The 18,997-nt window shown below is 36.2% G+C and overlaps 1 protein-coding gene across 5 annotated transcripts in view; it reads right to left on the reverse strand.

Annotated features, from left to right (window-relative positions):
- Positions 1-1,996: 1,996 nt before the first annotated feature.
- LOC149921303 (uncharacterized) overlaps positions 1,997-18,997 on the reverse strand; it is a 188,409-nt gene continuing 171,408 nt past the window's right edge. For 4 of the 5 annotated variants that reach the window (XM_090163808.1, XM_090163807.1, XM_090163811.1 and 1 more), the window contains exons 4-8: positions 17,140-17,331; positions 13,005-13,116; positions 10,732-10,940; positions 6,994-7,418; positions 1,997-3,097 (exon numbers count right to left, since the gene is read on the reverse strand). In XM_090163808.1, the coding sequence (XP_090019934.1) occupies positions 3,053-3,097; positions 6,994-7,418; positions 10,732-10,940; positions 13,005-13,116; positions 17,140-17,331 (983 nt within the window). In that variant the 3' untranslated portion in view covers positions 1,997-3,052. The remainder of the gene's footprint in view (positions 3,098-6,993; positions 7,419-10,731; positions 10,941-13,004; positions 13,117-17,139; positions 17,332-18,997) is intronic. The other variant, XM_090163809.1, reaches the window with a different exon arrangement.

Consider the following 18,997-nt stretch of genomic DNA (forward strand, 5'->3'; position numbering starts at 1 on the left):
CGATATTGGATTACTTTAAGTTAATTTTTAATGTCCCATTAAAAGACCGTAACGCTATGGGAAGTCAATAACGTGAAGTTCCTCTCCACGCGAAACTTCCAAAACCCGCCACTAGAGGTTTCAAGTTTAGGCAAGATCATTAATTACAATTTTTAATTATTACTTTAAGTTAGTAAATTTGGCACATAGCCGTAAATTATTGTAATTTAAGTAAGAAATGAAAAAGGAACTTACTTTGAGGGTGAGTGAAGCGTCGTTTTCCATTACCTAGATGTGTTCTTGATCAAATATATTAAAGCAACTGTCGGCTCTATCATTGCCACCTGTATTATGAAAAGGCCCCTGTTATTAGAGATGGCCATGAATCTATCCGAATTTTCGAAAAAAATGACTTTCGTGGAGAGCGTGGAGCCATCTATTAATGGAAACGGAAGCTAAAATTCAAAATAGCGAAACAATAACGTTGCCAGAGAGCCATTATAGAGTATTCCATTTAGACCATTTTACTCTACTTAGTGAACTTTAATATAAATTATATATCCCATATAAAATATATTGTAAACGATTACTAGAATTGAAGTTATTGACCAATTTACAAACGAGCCAATCAACGCGAAGCATACTTTTATGTCCCGCCTTTTGGTTCAAAATGTAGCTTCAGCGTCTTGTTTTGATTTCGACGCTAGCGACATCTGTTGAAAAAAGACCTACTTCACCTAGAGCCGACACTTGCTTTAAACTTAATTATTTCCAAAAAAAAACCAAGTTGGAAATCAACTTCGATTGTTAACAATTTCGAAGTAAGAAATATAAAATATGTTTTAAAAATTATTTTATAAACGAACTATTCGGTGACTACGTGAATGTGAAATGAGCGACACCTAACGGTTAAATTTGAAAAGAAAGAAAAAATTTAACTTTATTAAATTCATAAATTCAGATCAGGCAACACTATATAGTCATTCATCCGTTTACGAAATTAAGCAATTAGGTCAAGTTTAAAATTAAATTAAATGTTTTATACATCAATTTTTAGGTTGACTATTTGTAATTATTAACTTTCATTTATTTAGTAATAGTTGACATTAATCGGCCATTAAATTAAAATCGGTATTACATCTACCTCATTTTTAAGTTCGTTCTCTAAATTTATAAACAATATAGTTAGTCATCGATATTTCAAGAGAAAGCTAATGGTTTAAAAATTTCTTATCAAACACCCAACGATAAATTTTTCCATTTTTTAAAATTTTGCCATTTTTTTGAATATTTAAAGTCTTCACAAAGCCGAGCACAATTTCATTATTATTATTATTATTATTATTTCTTTTGTTTTGAAGCACAGTTTATGTTTTAATTGGTGCATCCGCGATGGGCTTTCAACCTCAAGAATATCAGGTATTCACGCCATTTTTGATTCGTCCGACAAAGAAATTTGGGTGTGCAAATTTCAAATAGTTTTTCTACCTCCAGATCATATCTAACAGGGTGTCTCAATATACTCTTTTCCTAAAGCTCAGAACATTTTTCAGAGTACTAAACACTTCATTTTTCTGCTACTAGAGGCGCTGACACGTACGATTTATCGGAAGTGTAGGCTTTGGAAAGACGCGCTAGGTTTCTTTCTGGCCATAGAATGAAGCTGAAATTTCATTGTTAAGTAGTCCTGACGAAACAAAACTAGTTGTAGATTTAACTACTAAGCGAGTCATTATAAATTAGATTTAAATCAATTAAACACATTTTCAAACGTAGAATAAATATCTCATTCTAAATAAAATTAATATAATAATAATCAAAATATTATAAAAAATATAATAATAATAATCAAAATATTTTAAAATAATATAATAATAATAATCAAAATATTATAAAATAATATAATAATAATAATCAAAATTTTATAAAATAATATAATAATAATAGTCAAAATATTATAAAATAATATAATAATAATAATAATATATTAAAAATAATAATAATTTTTGTAGGGTACATTCATGTTGGAAAATTAATTATCATTCTGGTTGTAATAAACTCCTATGTGTGGTATATGTTCCTACTAAAATCCGCATTATTGCCTTTAACAAACAATATTTTCTTATACTAGACATCAATGTTATCTTAGACTAAGAGTAATTGATAGGTCTTCTAACCTATCGTGTTGGTTTTAAATAAGGAATTGGACGATGCCAAAACCCTTAATTTGATCTATCACCTAGTGGCGAAAAATTGCCATTTTAAAAATTGAGGTTTTTTCTAAACTCTACGATATTTTAAAACTAAATTTATCAAATAAAGCAAGTGGCAGCTCCAAATAAACTCTTCGATGCTTTTCCGTATTACATAAAGTATCGCCCCCCCCCCTCGCCCCCCATCGTATCAACAGTCCAAAATATTTTAATTCTAACACTCGCGGAGATTTCTCAAATGAACCGCTGACAATGACATCTATTGAGTCCTGAAGGTACTACCCTCGAGCCACCACTCGCTTTATGGGAAGTATATTTGAAATCGAAAATTCTTCCGCTAACACGATCTAAAACGTTTTTTTTTAACGTATTTAACGCCAGAAACTCTATGTTTTTGTTAAACCTGGTGGCAGAAACGTGAATGATTGAGAAAACGGAGACACCCTGTTTAGCGGAACATGGCCGCCATATTCCATTCCGAGCCCTCATTTTAGTTTTAATCAACCAAATTAGTTAATTGGTTAAGCCGTTTAGTCCCAAAATTCAAAACGGTACGTATCAAGAAAGTCGCGAAACAAAACAATCTGAAGGTGTAAGTTTTCCCCGTCGAAAACCGCGTGTCTCGCGGATTGTGGAGGGACAATTAGTTCATTATTGGTATTCTTCAATTTGCAATTTACGGAGATTTCAATTTTTGTTTATTCATGTGACATCATCGTGGGCTGGTGGTTGGGAGGTGGTTACGCAAACTCATTGGTCTCGCGCGCCTCGACCCCGGGTCATGCGGGGCGAGGCTGACGCGGGTCAGAGGTCAGTCCGCTTGACGGGTGGCGAAGGCGGCACAGGCGAGTCCGAAGTGCTTACGTTATTTCGGCTTCGATGGACGAAGCGCCCTGAAGAGAATCCTGGTGGAGAAAAAACGGTAATAGATCCGGTATTTGGTTCCCCTAGTGTCGCTTATCGCGACCCAGAACCCACTTTGATCGTTATTAAATGGATGGCAAAAGGGCGGAAGGTTTCACGTTTTCCTGCCTCGAGAATATTCTTCACCCTCGACTGCTTCAAATAGATATGCAGGGTGTTGGCTACAACGCATTCGCTTAAGACTCGTAGCCCTAAGCAAGACTAACCAAATTTTATTCGTAGTCCTATGCAAGCCTAACAAAATCTACTTCCTAGTCCTATGCAAGCCTAACAAAAACTACTTCATAGTCCCATGCAAGCCTTACCAAAACTACTTCGTAGTTCTAAGCAAGCCTAACAAAAACTACTTCGTAGTCCCATGCAAGCCTTACCAAAACTACTTCGTAGTTCTAAGCAAGCCTAACAAAAACTACTTCGTAGTCCCATGCAAGCCTTACCAAAACTACTTCGTAGTTCTAAGCAAGCCTAACAAAAACTACTTCGTAGTCCTAAGCAAGCCAAACAAAATTTTATTCATAGTCCTAGGCAAGCCTAAAACAAACTATTTCGTAGTCCTATGCAAGCCTAACCAATACAACTTCATAGTCCTATGCAAGCCTAACCAAAACTACATGTACTTCGTAGTCCTATGCAAGCCTAACAAAAACTTATTCGTAGTCCTATGCAAGACTAACCAAAACTACTTCGTAGTTTCACCGACAGGGGTGACGCACAGTGGTGTGAAATAGAACTACTAACCCATAGTGACAACGGAAAACTCGTCAAAATGAACAGGTAACTTGTTAAAGGTTTCCAAAATAGGGACTTTTAACGTGTCACTTAACGAAGCAATGGTTCCCGATATTCATTGGTTCAACCCAAAGTATTTTTTTCTAGCGAAATAACCTTAGAATTACCATAACGTTATTTCACCTAACCTAATATAACCAACCCTAATCTAACTTAAACTAATTTTTAGCTAAGCTAACTAACCTAACCAACTTTAATCTAACTTAACTTAAACAACTTTAATCTAACTTAACCTAACCAACTTTAATTTAAATTACTATAACCTAATCTAACTTAACTTAATCCAACTTAACTTAACCTAACCTGATCAACTTTAAGCTAACTTAACCTAATCTAACCATCTTTAATCTAACTTAACCTAACCAACCTTAATCTAACAACCTGATAATTAGCTAAGCTAACCTAACCAAATTATATCTAACTTAACCTAACCTAACCTAACCAAATTTAATCTAACCAAATTAAATCTAACTTAACCTAACCTAACCAAATGTAATCTAACTTAACCTAACCTAACCAAATTTAATCTAACTTAACCTAACCTAACCAAATGTAATCTAACTTAACCTAAACTAACCAAATGTAATCTAACTTAACCTAACCTAACCAAATTTAATCTAACTTAACCTAACCTAACCAAATGTAATCTAACTTAACCTAAACTAACCAAATTTAAACTAATTTAACTTTTTAAACTAATTTAACTTAGTCCTTAGTAACCAAAACTAGGCCCTTGCACCCGTTACTTCGGTTAGTCACTTCTTCTCTTTAAGCATTACCATTTTATTACTAAACACAGGTTGAATATTATTGGGAGTCTCCTATAGAGTAATGTCACAAGACGTCACCCACAATTTTTCCGATAGGTAAAAATACCCCAAAATGGCGGCCATGGTTAAAGATGGGGAGTTCTACTACTCTATAGAGTGCCGGAATAATCGCTAAGCCTTTGACGACGCGTTTTCCGAATTTCAAGACGATTTACGGGTTGTAAAATCGCTGAGTTCAAAATATACACCCTGGAAATCGCAAGGAAAACCGTTTATCGGTTAACCCTTATCGCAAATTCAAATTACAATCTTCGGAGTTTTGTAATTCTGCAAAAGCAGCATTTAGATAAAATGTTTTAGGCGCTCTCTGGTGGAAATTTCTTACAAGATAAATCCCCTATCTCGGAACTAATTACTTATCGCCTCGCTCTGCTGCAAAATAATTAATCACGCTTTAATTATGGATAATTTTTAGGCTTAGTTACGTTGCAAACGCGTAAAAAAAGGCTCGAGGAAGTCGAAACGTTCGCGTTTGAAGATTAAAGCGACACCTTCCGCCCTTTTCCAGAAACACACTAAGATTTGAGTAAAACTGAGAAAAACTAAAAGCATTCCAGGCTAGACATACAACGAAATCTAATGGGGATTTTGTTAACAAAACTGCTACAGTTTGTAAATTAACAGTTATGTTAAAGTTATTTAAAATATTTAAAAAATATGGTTGTTTACCGAATCGTTCGTTCCTTTAAAAGTTTCCGTTTTTATTATTTACATTTTTCATGGCTATTTGCGGGCCGATGTAAATATTTGATTGGTTTTTACTGAGCGTCCCTAAGGAGAGTACTCATAGACCGAGGAACGACACAGTCTTGCAGCGCCAGAGATCGCAGTTCCGCTTTAAACTTAACTGTTTAGAGTGGTTTTAAAGTATAAAAGTTTTTTTGAAAAATAAAATTATTAATTTTTGAGAAAAGTTTTTCGTCGCGAATTTTTTTCAAAAATTACATTTTTTAAAATCAAAATTGGTAAAATTAAAAAACAATTTAGACGTTCACTTTTGATAATACTTTTCAATAATCATTTTAAAAATTGTACTATTTATATTTTTTAATTTTTTTTGAGAGAAACGACTATACCTAACACAGTTATCAGTTGACTAAAATTATGTAAAATATGTCACCACCGCCATTACCAACTTTAATCAAAACGATGGAAACTTGATACGGATAATTTATGGCTTACAATACACGAATTCATCATTTGAAATCAAAAGTGGATATGACTTCAATCGCTCCCGCTTGATTTCGTAGCTTTGGCTATGCTTGTCATGATATTTCTAAAGCATAAATAATAGCAGACAATAAGAACTCGAGTTCCGAATCCACTTGATTTTTAAAGAAAAGTAGAACGGTGAGAAGGTCAACCCGGTCCCGGTGTTATTAATTATAAATGCAAAAATTGGGAGGTTGTAACTGTTTGGCGTGAGTTTAATTAAGTTTTAGTTAATTTAAATATGAATTTGAAATTTTAAAATGCCACGAAAGAGAACTGCATCCCAGTTAGCAGTTGTATTAAAACCACAATTGACACAGTGTAAATAGCGCAACTGAAAAGTCAATTCAGTCAAGCCTTGGCCCAATATTGCATTACGAGATCAAATTGTTATTCTTAAATACAAATTGAACTAATAATTATTAACATAATAAATAAAACTGAATTATCGAAATAACAACTCTTTTCCGAAAGCAAATTTTAAAGATATCGCGAATTTTACAACGGAAATTCATTGAACTCTTTTTAATCACGGCGGAACCCCTACAAGGTCGTATGTGCCTGCGAAAGTCAGCTTCAACTCTGGCGGGAAAATAGTATTCATCCGCCTAAGAGGGGGAGCCATAGAAATAACACGTTTCTTGACCGACGGCGAGAGCGAGACTTTTGTATGAAGTCATATCCACTTTTTTTTGGAATGGGTCATTTGGATGGTAGATGGTGAAGCGCATTTAATAATAATAATAATAATCAGCTAGGCTAATACCCAAGGCACCACCATAAGCCTAAGTCATCAATTAATTAAGGTGGCCGGGTTACAATGCGTAGGAGGGTGGTGGCAAGCACCGCATGCCACACGAGCCCTATACTCACTATTACCGTTTTCCTGATGTTTTTATGTGGGGAAACTCTTCGCGGAAGGAGGGGTTCCGACTTAAGACGCGTCGCTACGATGTCTGACGTCGGCAAACGGTGTCGCCGTTGGGTCTACGAAGTGCCTGGGCGTACGTCGCATGCCTGCTCTGTCAGTGGCGATTGGACTTAACTGTTCGAGTAGCCGTTTCCAACGAGGATGGGCTACGTGAAGTGGAGGCTACGGGTGGTGGCTGAGGTGTCTGCGGGCCGTGGCTGGAGGAGGAAGAGGTGGTGGGCTGCCCGTAGAGCAGGGGCCCCCGGTTGGTGGAGTAGGCGGCGCCGGTTAACAGAGGATAGTGTTGTTGGTAGGAGTCGGAGGCTGGAGACGAGGTTGTCCTCCTCACGGGCTCCCTGGCGCCGCCGTGGACGCTGCAGACGCCTCCCCCCGTTAGGCCCGGAAGGACGCCCGGGTAGGCTCGGTAGGAACTTCCGCTGGAAGGCCCGGGCCGGGAGGGAGCTCTCAGCGAGCCGCCTGCTTGGCTGCGGAACGAAGACGAGCCGTGACTGCGCAGGGAGCCCTGAGAACGCATGGACGTCGAGCTAGGACGCCGCGAGCCTGTATCGTGTGATATACCAGAGGAATACCAGTCACGCGAATTGCCGTCAAAATTACTTTCCTTAATAGCGACATCTGACGGACCTTTTTGGAAGTTATTCGGAAATTTTTTAAAACGTCATGGTTTTGAATGATAAAAAAAAATTGGGTTTAAACCGACCGACTCCGATGTACCAAGCCATAACTTTGGATTTTTTTTATAAATCACAAAATAATTTTTCTTTCATGTTGAATCCTAAACGTATTTAATTTCATAAATGTCTTTCGGAATTAAATATTATCATTTCAGTCAATACACCACATTTATAGACGATTTCGTACTAAACAGTGCCCTCTGTAGTTGAAAATTTGGTCTGATAAATAATTAAAAGTAGCTCTATCTGAAACGACATGGTTTGGATTCAAGTTTTAGAAATAGCACATTTTCATGTTGCAATAATTATCATTTATTTTGTATAAGTCACTTTGTCCTATCTCATAAAATCGTTAATTAATAAATTAATTAAATCGTTAATACTTGACTTGGTCCGATTTTGTAGTACTTGGATTTGAAATTGTGTAGTTGTAACGTTATTTTAATCTCAACTTTAAATTAAATTGTTTTAAATATATCAACATTCGAAGGTTCTTTTAAAATTAAACAAATTTTTGTCACCTATGAGATCCAAAAATGTCCGCCATGTGTCGCTTGAAACAAAGTCAATTTCAACGTAAAATGTAATTGGAAAGAATAGTTCTTTCTATAAAGTAACATGGCCTTCTTGTTTTAATGTAGCTCTTACGTCACTGGATTTACCTTCTCCAACACTACGAGCGCGCGCTGGCATCACGCGGAGCTTCCTATTTTCTAACGCTCGTGCAAATCGCGCGTGCTAAGATAATTCCACCAAAGCTCAGTCTTGTGACGTAAGAGCAACATGTTATACTTCTACTTTTAACAAGTTGGGTAAGCGTAAAACATTTATAGAAAGAACTATTAAAATCTCGCAATTTGGTTATCTAATAGTGCCATCTAACAAAATATTTTCGTATTTAAGTCGTCTAGTCTATAAAATTAAATTGAAAAAAGCCAAATAGTGATTAAAATAAAGCGGTGTTTGAAAGAAAGTAACGAAAACAAAAAGCGGCTCACCGATGGAACTAGCGAACTAACAATTAATTAGATAATTAATTAATAAGCGTGATATTTAAAAATGTCACTAGTGATTTTTCTAAGAAGCGAATTTTGCAAAATTTACAGCCTGAAGCCATGCGAAGGAAAATTAAGGAGATTATTTTTAGTCCCACGTAGTCCGGTAGATGGCATTGGTAGAGTTGAAATCAGCCTATCGCCATCTAGCGGACATTGTGAATCGAAAAATAACCACGGTGTTCTACGGAAGCCAACCTCCCACTCCCGCCACTACAATCCTCAACACAAAATCAAATTCATTTAACAGCAAAATTAACAAGGTCGGGATAAATGCGACGTTTAGGCTAACAAAACAAAGATATAATCGACTACAGCAGAAAGGTTTTTTTTGTAAATGCTAGGATGTACAGATGTATATATAATTCATACAGACCAGGAAAATAACACATTAAACGATTAATTTTGCCGGATGGTCATAAATAAAAAGTTCTAAAAAGTGTAGATAATTTTGAATCAGCTAATTGTTTGTAAAATACGATTTTAGAAAAGTAGTTTGAAATTTATACAAAAACGGTAGCTTAAACTCAAAAGTGAATTGACTCAAATTTAAATTTAATATATTGTAGTTTCAAAATATAAGTTCAAAATGTGTCGTTAAAAATAATTTTAAATCTGTCCAGCCAACCAAGTTCCCGCTAAACTATAAACTTTCACTTTTAAAATGAAAAATTGTTTTAATTTTTTAATACCATCCTTATCGTTTAATCCGTTCATTTCCACACTGTACATCATAAATCAAGTCTTAAGATAGATAGAAAATAGATAAATTGAAAGTGGAAATATTGAAATTGAACAATAGAGGGAATGAATAACCTGAGACATCGGAATCGATGGATCTTCACAATGACTTTGTCATACACGATTGCTTGCAAGTTTTTTTTTTGTTAGGAGTACGAAATGTTTGAGAGTGAAACAGCGTTGAGAAAGCGTGGAGATTTTAAGGGAACGATACGTTGTATAAGCATGACCTTGAATAGGGTGCGTTTTAAACAGTAACAGCAGCTTAGCTTTGGATTGCTTTAGGAGTAACTATCATAATTTTAGGATTGGGGTAGACGAAAACACCAACTATTTTCACCACTGAACAATAAACAACATCAATCGACATTAGCTCCCCCTAGGTTGATGTGGTTGGCTAATATTTCTGCCTTTCATATCAAACAGGAAATATTCAATTATATTTATATTTTATATAAAAATTGGGAATATTTTACTTTCGGTAGCGCCAATTTCTTTATATTTTAAAAGTGGTAGGACTCGCGACGGGAGTATCAAGTTAATGGAAATAAGCAAAACAATTTACAAATATTCAAATCCTTTTTGGTAATTGAACAAGAGTCCAAATTAAAACAACTACAACGGAAGAAAAATTATTAAAATAATCAATTAGCGGAAGAACAAATCGTTTTCTAAAACTGTGCCATCCAAACCTTAATTAATTGTTTCCATTTTCCAATTTTTCCTTTCTGACAGAACTGCTTAAAGAAATTAAAGACCAAGCCTTTCCTTAGGGGTGGACTACCAACTAATAGGATTTTGATAGGTTGGCAAAATGAAAATGTTGATTACCTGTTCTAGAATCCATAATTTTATGAAATCGCCTACAAGTGTCTTTGGAAAATATTGGGACAAATTATTTAGTCGAAAATATATTAAAGTTGGTCAAATGTTTGTGATAATTGTGTTCAATAAAAAGATTCTAAAAAAAGTTTGGTAAAATTATTTTTGAAACCCTGGTTAATATTTCGCCATGTTTTGATCAATTATTTCACCAACCTTAGTCGATTGACTCTTAATTAAACCTACCAGAAGGAAAATGTTTAGAAAACGAATCGCCAATGTTTTATAATCCCGAAAATTGAATCGCGGTACCCAAAGTAAAATCACACCATAAATATGAAGTTTAGCGTGCTTGGAGAGGGAGGTTTTGTTCGTATTTAATAATAGTTTCTTTGGAAAAATGATTAGTAATTTCAAAATGTTCCCTGGCCATTTTTGTTTCCGTTTATTTTTTGGGGGCGTGGCTTTTTTAGATATAAAGGATGTTGAGACTCTTCTCGATTTTGTCAGGGTGGAAGCTGTCGGGGAAGAGGTTTTGGTTCGGGGTGGGGTCAACCATACCGGCCAACGAAGGGGGGGCCAACGTGGTCGCGTTACAAGAGTGCCGCCTGGCTTTCAGGGGCTCGGCCACATTACTTCCGCTGGAGCGCGAGGCCCTTCTGGAGCTGCTGGCTGAGTTGGGGCCCGCGGCCCCGCTCTCCATGCCGCTCAGGACCACCGACGGCGCCGACGCGTTGCCGATCCGGTCCCTCGGCCGGTTGAACCTTGCTCTGCACCCACGCGAGGAAACGAAAGATCTCGTTAGAATATATTGCTTATTGGGATGCGTCAAGTTGATCGGAAATGTCGCCTGTTCTTAAGAACGCGGTCTTGTAACAAACGTTCTTGCATTAAGTAACATTCTTGCAGTAATAAATATTATTAAAAAAATCCTTTCAGAATTAATATATCTTACCAAAAAAAACTCCTTACAGAATGAATATATCTTACCAAAAAAAACTCCTTATAGAATGAAAAATTCTTACAAGAAAAGACTCTTACAGTAAGAAAATTCTTAAAGAAACTAAACTGATTAAAGTAAGAAAATTCTTAAAGAAACTAAACTTATTAAAGTAAGAAAATTCTTAAAGAGACAAAACTTATTAAAGTAAGAAAATTCTTAAAGAGACAAAACTTATTAAATTAAGAAAATTCTTAAAGAGACAAAACTTATTAAATTAAGAAAATTCTTAAAGAGACAAAACTTATTAAACTAAGAAAATTCTTAAAGAGACAAAACTTATTAAAGTAAGAAAATTCTTAAAGAGACAAAACTTATTAAAGTAAGAAAATTCTTAAACAGACAAAACTTATTAAAGTAAGAAAATTCTTAAAGAGACAAAACTTATTAAACTAAGAAAATTCTTAAAGAAACAAAACTTATTAAAGTAAGAAAATTCTTAAAGAAACTAAACTTATTAAAGTAAGAAAATTCTTGAAGAGACAAAACTTATTAAACTAAGAAAATTCTTAAAGAAACTAAACTTATTAAAGAAAGAAAATTCTTAAAGAGACAAAACTTATTAAAGTAAGAAAATTCTTGAAGAGAAAAAACTTATTAAACTAAGAAAATTCTTAAAGAAACTAAACTTATTAAAGTAAGAAAAATTCGTACAGAAACAAAACTTATTAAAGTAAGAAAATTCGTACAGAAACAAAACTTATTAAAGTAAGAAAATTCTTAAACAGACAAAACTTATTAAAGTAAGAAAATTCTTTAAGAGACAAAACTTATTAAAGTAAGAAAATTCTTGAAGAAACAAAACTTATTAAAGTAAGAAAATTCTTGAAGAGACAAAACTTATTAAACTAAGAAAATTCTTGAAGAGACAAAACTTATTAAACTAAGAAAATTCTTAAAGAAACTAAACTTATTAAAGTAAGAAAATTCTTAAAGAGACAAAACTTATTAAAGTAAGAAAATTCTTGAAGAGAAAAAACTTATTAAACTAAGAAAATTCTTTAAGAAACTAAACTTATTAAAGTAAGAAAAATTCGTACAGAAACAAAACTTATTAAAGTAAGAAAATTCTTAAACAGACAAAACTTATTAAAGTAAGAAAATTCTTAAAGAGACAAAACTTATTAAAGTAAGAAAATTCTTAAACAGACAAAACTTATTAAACTAAGAAAATTCTTACAATAAAAAACGTTATCAAAGTATCAAAATTTATTTTTATAGAACTTAAGAAAAATTCTTGTGAGTAACAAAAATTCTTACCATAAGAGAGATATGAACATGACGTTCAGTCTGCAAGAATAGCATACAGCTTTATGATCGGAAACGCTAAACCTTTTCCATTTTTAAAAGAAACCCATTAGAGAAAATCAAAAGCTATAATTTTAAGAAAAAACACGCACCGATAATTGATATTTTCAATAAAAATATTGTAAGATAATTTTGTTACACAAACTGAATTAATAATAAACTCTGCAAGAACATTGTTCACATTTCCAGTTTAATAAAAAAAAATGAAAAAATTGCGATAATAGGTCGTTAAATAAACCCATAGATGACTGTTTTGCCCTCATGTGAAAAAATTATGCCAAATCTATGCATAGAAAATTGTCAACTTTGGCAGTATAAAGAGAAACCATAGACAAACCAGTTATATGTCCAGTCGCAGCAGCACAAACCCTATAATCGGCTATGAATGATCTTTTATTTAAAGGACTATTCTGACCAACTTGACGTAACCCGTGTTATCAGTTTGTAAAAAGGTTTTGGGTAAATATGAATTGTTGTAGGTAAGGCGAGGTGAGGTGATAGGCGTAGGCGAGGGTGTTGAGATTACCTGCTGAAGAGCCTGAGGACAAGGCAGAATAGAGCGGTGAAGATCATGAGTCCAGCTATAACGCTGATCATGGTGGTCATGTCGGAGTTGTCGAGGAATCCGGTGTTGTTTCCTGCAAAGCGAACATTGAACGCAAAATGGGGGAAAAGAACAGAACGGAAGGAAGAACGGAACGAAAGAGAGGACACAATAATCAAGAATGAATTCTAAGGATATAGATAGAAAACGAGAAAAGGGACAGCAACCAAATGGCGAGGATATGCGGCCGGCCTATCGACAGGGTGCCAATTCAACCGATTATCGATCTCATTTCAATCCCCATCGCGGATTAGTGCTTCCGGATTAGGATTATGGTGGCTCTAGTGTCGTTCTTACAGCCAAAGGATTTCCCATGTTATTTTTGTTTGTTTACATCTAGTCAATTTATCGTTTCAGATTTGCTTCAGCTCCGTTAATCTTTTAATCTCTGACGACATCAAGTTACATTTTAACGTAATGACGGTTTGAATTTTGTAAAACCAGCAAAATAAAAAATATATGGTCACCTTTATTGATTTGTAAAAACCCAGACATATTTTTGAATCTGAAACGTCCCCCAGCCATCATTAATTTTGTTTTGTCGAATTTATATCAAAGTTCATTCCACTCGTATAATTATATCATAGAACTCGGTTTCACCTTCGGGGCACTTTGACAAATTGGTTGAGAAACTTGAAATTCCACGATTTTCACGTATCCGAGTTTTCCTTTCGGTGTGCATTTAGATTTAATGATCTTATTAATTTAGTATTTTAATCTTCTTCACCATCATTATCTCTGTAGCCTTCATCATCATCTGTAATATCTTCAGTTCCTTCATTCTTTATAAATTCTTCATTTTTGTGATGGTCGTTATTAACATTATAATCAACTCGTAGGTAACGCTTGGCTATAGTTGTCTTTATTCTTATTTTTATCTTTTTCTTCCTTAGTGTCTTCGAAATATTCATCGCGGTCTTCATCTTCTTCCTCACTGTATTCATCTTCTTCCTAACTCAGTTCGTCTTCTTCCTAACTGAGTTCGTCTTCTTCCTCACTGTCTTCGTCTTCTTCCTAACTGTCTTCTTCCTACCTGTATTCATCTTCTTCCTCACTATCTACTTATTCTTCCTAACTGACTTCATCTTCTTCCTCACTGTCTTCATCTTCTTCCTACCTGTCTTCATCTTCTTCCTCACTGTCTTCGTCTTCTTCCTAACTGACTTCATCTTCTTCTTCACTGTCTTCGTCTTCTTCCTAACTGACTTCATCTTCTTCCTCACTGTCTTCGTCTTCTTCCTAACTGACTTCATCTTCTTCTTCATTGTCTTCGTCTTCTTCCTAACTGACTTCATCTTCTTCCTCACTGTTTTCGTCTTCTTCCTCACTGTATTCATTATTACTGTCTTCATCTTCCTCACTGTCTTCGTCTTCTTCCTCACTGTATTCATCCTCACTGTCTTCATTTTCTTCCTCACTGTCTTTGTTATCTTCCTCACTGTCTTTGTTATCTTCCTCACTGTCTTCGTCTTCTTCCTAACTGTCTTCGTCTTCTTCCTAACTGTCTTCATCTTCATCCTCACTGTCTTCTTTTTCTTCCTCACTGCCTTCGTCCTCTTTCTCTATGTCTTCTTGCATCAAATCATTCGTCCATTAGCTCCCCCAGAAAAAGTTCGTTCTAGGCCAGTAGTCGGTTCTGGTATTGGATATGATACAAAAGTATCCATACTCATCTAGCTGTCAATCGTAGTAATGGGAACTTCTGTGAGTTATATTTTCGCAATGGTGGGATCATATATCTGTATCATTGATGTCATAAATATCCCATTGCGGTCATCTATCCCTCTCATAGGTGATCACAAACATTCCATTGGGATCCTATATCCACCTCATATACAAGGTGTTTTAAAAGGTTATGCAAATATTTTAAGGAGTTGTAAGGAGCGCAAAACCAAGCAGCAGGGACTTTAAATACTGCTTAAGTTACCTTTTTACGCTGGTTACCTCGATTTGTTTACAAAGACCTTTTTCATTTATCACACGAAGCCAAACCTTAATGTTCGCATTTCACCGCTTCTTGGTTTGACGCTTGTTATAGCCTACTTCCAGGGGCTAGTAGGCCACACTTTGAAGCTCTCTGGCGTTTTTTTAACTCATCGTAGGAAAATGGGAAAAAACAGGCATACTTCTCAACTCACCCCCTACAACTCCTTCAAATTTTTGCATAACCTTTTGAAACACCCTGTATGATGTTATATTATACCTCATGGTAGTCATTTTAACTTGGACTAAGGTGCAAAGTATTGACTCAATTTGAGTAAAATAAAATGTCAGAAACATTGTATGAACGTGTAATAAGGACCAACTTATAAGTATCTAGTACATTCTATAATTCAAAGTCTGACAATCGAGATAAAATGAGAAACATGTGCTGACCTCAAAAATGTCGAAAACGTCCAACCTCTAGTGATCTGATTTAGGTAGACAGAGTATCTGTAAATTAAAATTCAGAAGATACGCTGCCATATGTTTAAGTGTAAAGAGATTAAAACCATAACGGAATTTGAAACGAACCCGAAAACCATAGAGGTCATAATTCAAGACATGAACAAAACAAACCACAAATAACGTGGGAATCAAACCGTGATAATTTAATGGAATCCAAACTCCAAATTCTTAAATCCTGATCAACGACGTCCATTTGAACTTTTTCTTTCCTTCTTTGTACTTTTTCATTTAATCCAATTAACAATTATTTATCTTCGAAAAATTTACGACATCGTTGACAAATAATAACAATCGTTAATTTTGTTTAATAGTTTTAAATAATTTAAATAATTGACCAACTTTAAAATTTAATAATCGGATCGATTGCGTTGTTTGCTAACATTAATAATTAATAAAGATTCGTTTGCATTGTTAACCAACTCTAATAAAGAATATACTCTTTATTACTAACGATATTTAAATACCATTGTTTGCCAACTTTGATATTTACTTTAAACTTGATTGCAATGCTATCTGAATTAAATATTAATGCTAATTAAATTTCATTGTTGGCTGAAATGATAAATTCTATTTCAGATTTGGCCCACTTAAATTTTTAATTATACATTCTTTTGCAGTTGATCAAGTTTAATAATATATTAATTAATTATATTTAATTAATGATCGAGTGGTTGATGTAATTTATTATCTGAGTTTATGGTTCAAATAGGTTATAATTGATTTGATAACGTTGTTGATTTATCAAGCTTAATTTACGTTGTTGCAAACGGAAAAAAATAATTACAATAATATCGACTTTTTTCTAAATCGCAAATCTAAAAATAAAAAACGATAATCGAATGTTACAATCTGATAAATGAACTTTTATAATTTAAATAACCGCGTCGTCGATAAATCAGTGAAAATGACGAAATCGATAATCGATCTAGCCACACTATCTCCCTATAATCGATATTCAACCGCGCATTCCACCGACCTTCAAAAATCTCAAAAAATACAATTAAGAAGAAGGGTGTTATCTATTGGTGCTTTGGGAAGACGTGAAGGGATTGAAATGCAATTGGTGAAGCGTCGATTGCCAACAACATGTAAGGCCTGTTCACACGAGCCAACATTTTGCCCAACTTATTTGGCCAACACCGGTGCCGAACCGAGTTCATAAAATACATATTAAATACAAATTAAATATGAAATATTGGGAGCTAAATCGTCAGAATTATCACATTTTAGAAACGTTGCCCAAAATAAAAGCATTAATGTTGTACAAATTTGTTCTCCAACTGTGTATGGCAACCAAGTTGCGCAAATAAGTTTGTCAACCAAGATTTACAAATTGGTTGTCCTACTGTGTATGGCAACCAAGTTGCGCAAATAAGTTTGTCAACCAAGATGTACAAATTGGTTGTCCAACTGGGTATGGCAACCAAGTTGGGCAAATAGGTTGTTCAACTGTGATTGGCAACCAAGTTGCACAAATAAGTTATCCAACTGTGTTTAGCAAAGAAGTTGGGCAAATAGGTTCTAGGACGATGGCCGTGGCAGGGCGCTGTTATCGGTGCGAGGGAGGAGGAACGGTAGGACATGGAAGATAGTCTGAATCGATAATCACTCCCTCTCTTAATCCCAACAATGCTAAAGGAACCTTGTATGCAAACTGAAGCGGAGCTGTCGCCGGCGGCGGAAGTGGGCTTGATGATGTACCCGGTGGCGCAGCGGCACTTCTGGTCATCGTTGCACACCGCGTGCTCGTCGTAGAAGCTGCACGACTCCGTGTGTTCGCATTGCTCGTTCAGTCGCGCCGCTGGATGGAGTTGTTTGGTGATGCGAGAAAATAGAAATAATCAGCTTTTATTAGAATTTAACAGACTGGAAAGATGTCTATTTTTAGAGATTTTATCGGAACATAATTCACCATTCAAGTAAATCTAGTAAAAATGGCTAAACATTCACAATATAATTTATTAAAGTATTTAATGTTTCGGAGGCAGGCCCGATAAGAGAGACTGGAAATTGTTTCAAATTATCGGGGCCCGACAAAGGAAGGGGAAGTTTGGTACAAATTACCAAAAAACAATAAGAGAGGGGGAGGTCGGTACAAATTACCGGGAGCCAACAAGAGAAGGAGAGTTGGGTGCAAATTACCGGAAACCAACAAGAGAAGGGGAAGTGGGTACAAATTAACGGGGCGTGACAAGAGAAGTGGAGGTCAGAACAAATTACTGGGAACCAACAAGAGGAGGGGAGGTCGATACAAATTACAGGGGTCCGATAAGAGAGGGGGAGGTCGGTACAAATTACCGGGCCCCGACCAGAGAGGCAGAGGTCGGTACAAATAACCGGGGCCCGACAAGAGAGGTGAAGGTCGGTACAAATAACCGGGGATTGACAAGAGAGGTGGAGGTCAAAACAAATTAACGGGAGCCAACAAGAGAAGGGGAGGTCGGTACAAATTCCCGGGGCCCGATAAGAGAGGGGGAGGTCGGTACAAATTACCGGGAACCAACAAGAGAAGGGGAAGTGGGTACAAATTAACGGGGCGTGACAAGAGAAGTGGAGGTCAGAACAAATTACTGGGAACCAACAAGAGGAGGGGAGGTCGATACAAATTACAGGGGTCCGATAAGAGAGGGGGAGGTCGGTACAAATTACCGGGCCCCGACCAGAGAGGCAGAGGTCGGTACAAATAACCGGGGCCCGACAAGAGAGGTGAAGGTCGGTACAAATAACCGGGGATAGACAAGAGAGGTGGAGGTCAAAACAAATTAACGGGAGCCAACAAGAGAAGGGGAGGTCGGTACAAATTCCCGGGGCCCGATAAGAGAGGGGGAGGTCGGTACAAATTACCGGGAACCAACAAGAGAAGGGGAAGTGGGTACAAATTAACGGGGCGTGACAAGAGAAGTGGAGGTCAGAACAAATTACTGGGAACCAACAAGAGGAGGGGAGGTCGATACAAATTACAGGGGTCCGATAAGAGAGGGGGAGGTCGGTACAAATTACCGGGCCCCGACCAGAGAGGCAGAGGTCGGTACAAATAACCGGGGCCCGACAAGAGAGGTGAAGGTCGGTACAAATAACCGGGGATAGACAAGAGAGGTGGAGGTCAAAACAAATTAACGGGAGCCAACAAGAGAAGGGGAGGTCGGTACAAATTCCCGGGGCCCGATAAGAGAGGGGGAGGTCGGTACAAATTACCGGGAACCAACAAGAGAAGGGAAGGTGGGTACAAATTACCGGGGCCCGACAAGAGAGGTGGTGGTCAGTACAAATTACCGGGAACCAACAAGAGAAGGGGAGGTTGGTACAAATTACCGGGAACCAACAAGAGAAGGGGAGGTCGGTACAAATTACCGGGAACCAACAAGAGAAGGGAAGGTGGGTACAAATTACCGGGGCCCGACAAGAGAGGTGCAGGTCAGAAAAAATTACTGGGAACCAACAAGAGAAGGGAAAGTTCGGTACAAATT

The sequence above is a fragment of the Leiobunum rupestre genome, chromosome 11, assembly GCF_980474605.1.
Source record: "Leiobunum rupestre chromosome 11, qqLeiRupe1.1.hap1, whole genome shotgun sequence".
In the NCBI taxonomy this organism is placed as follows: Eukaryota; Metazoa; Arthropoda; class Arachnida; order Opiliones; family Sclerosomatidae; genus Leiobunum; species Leiobunum rupestre.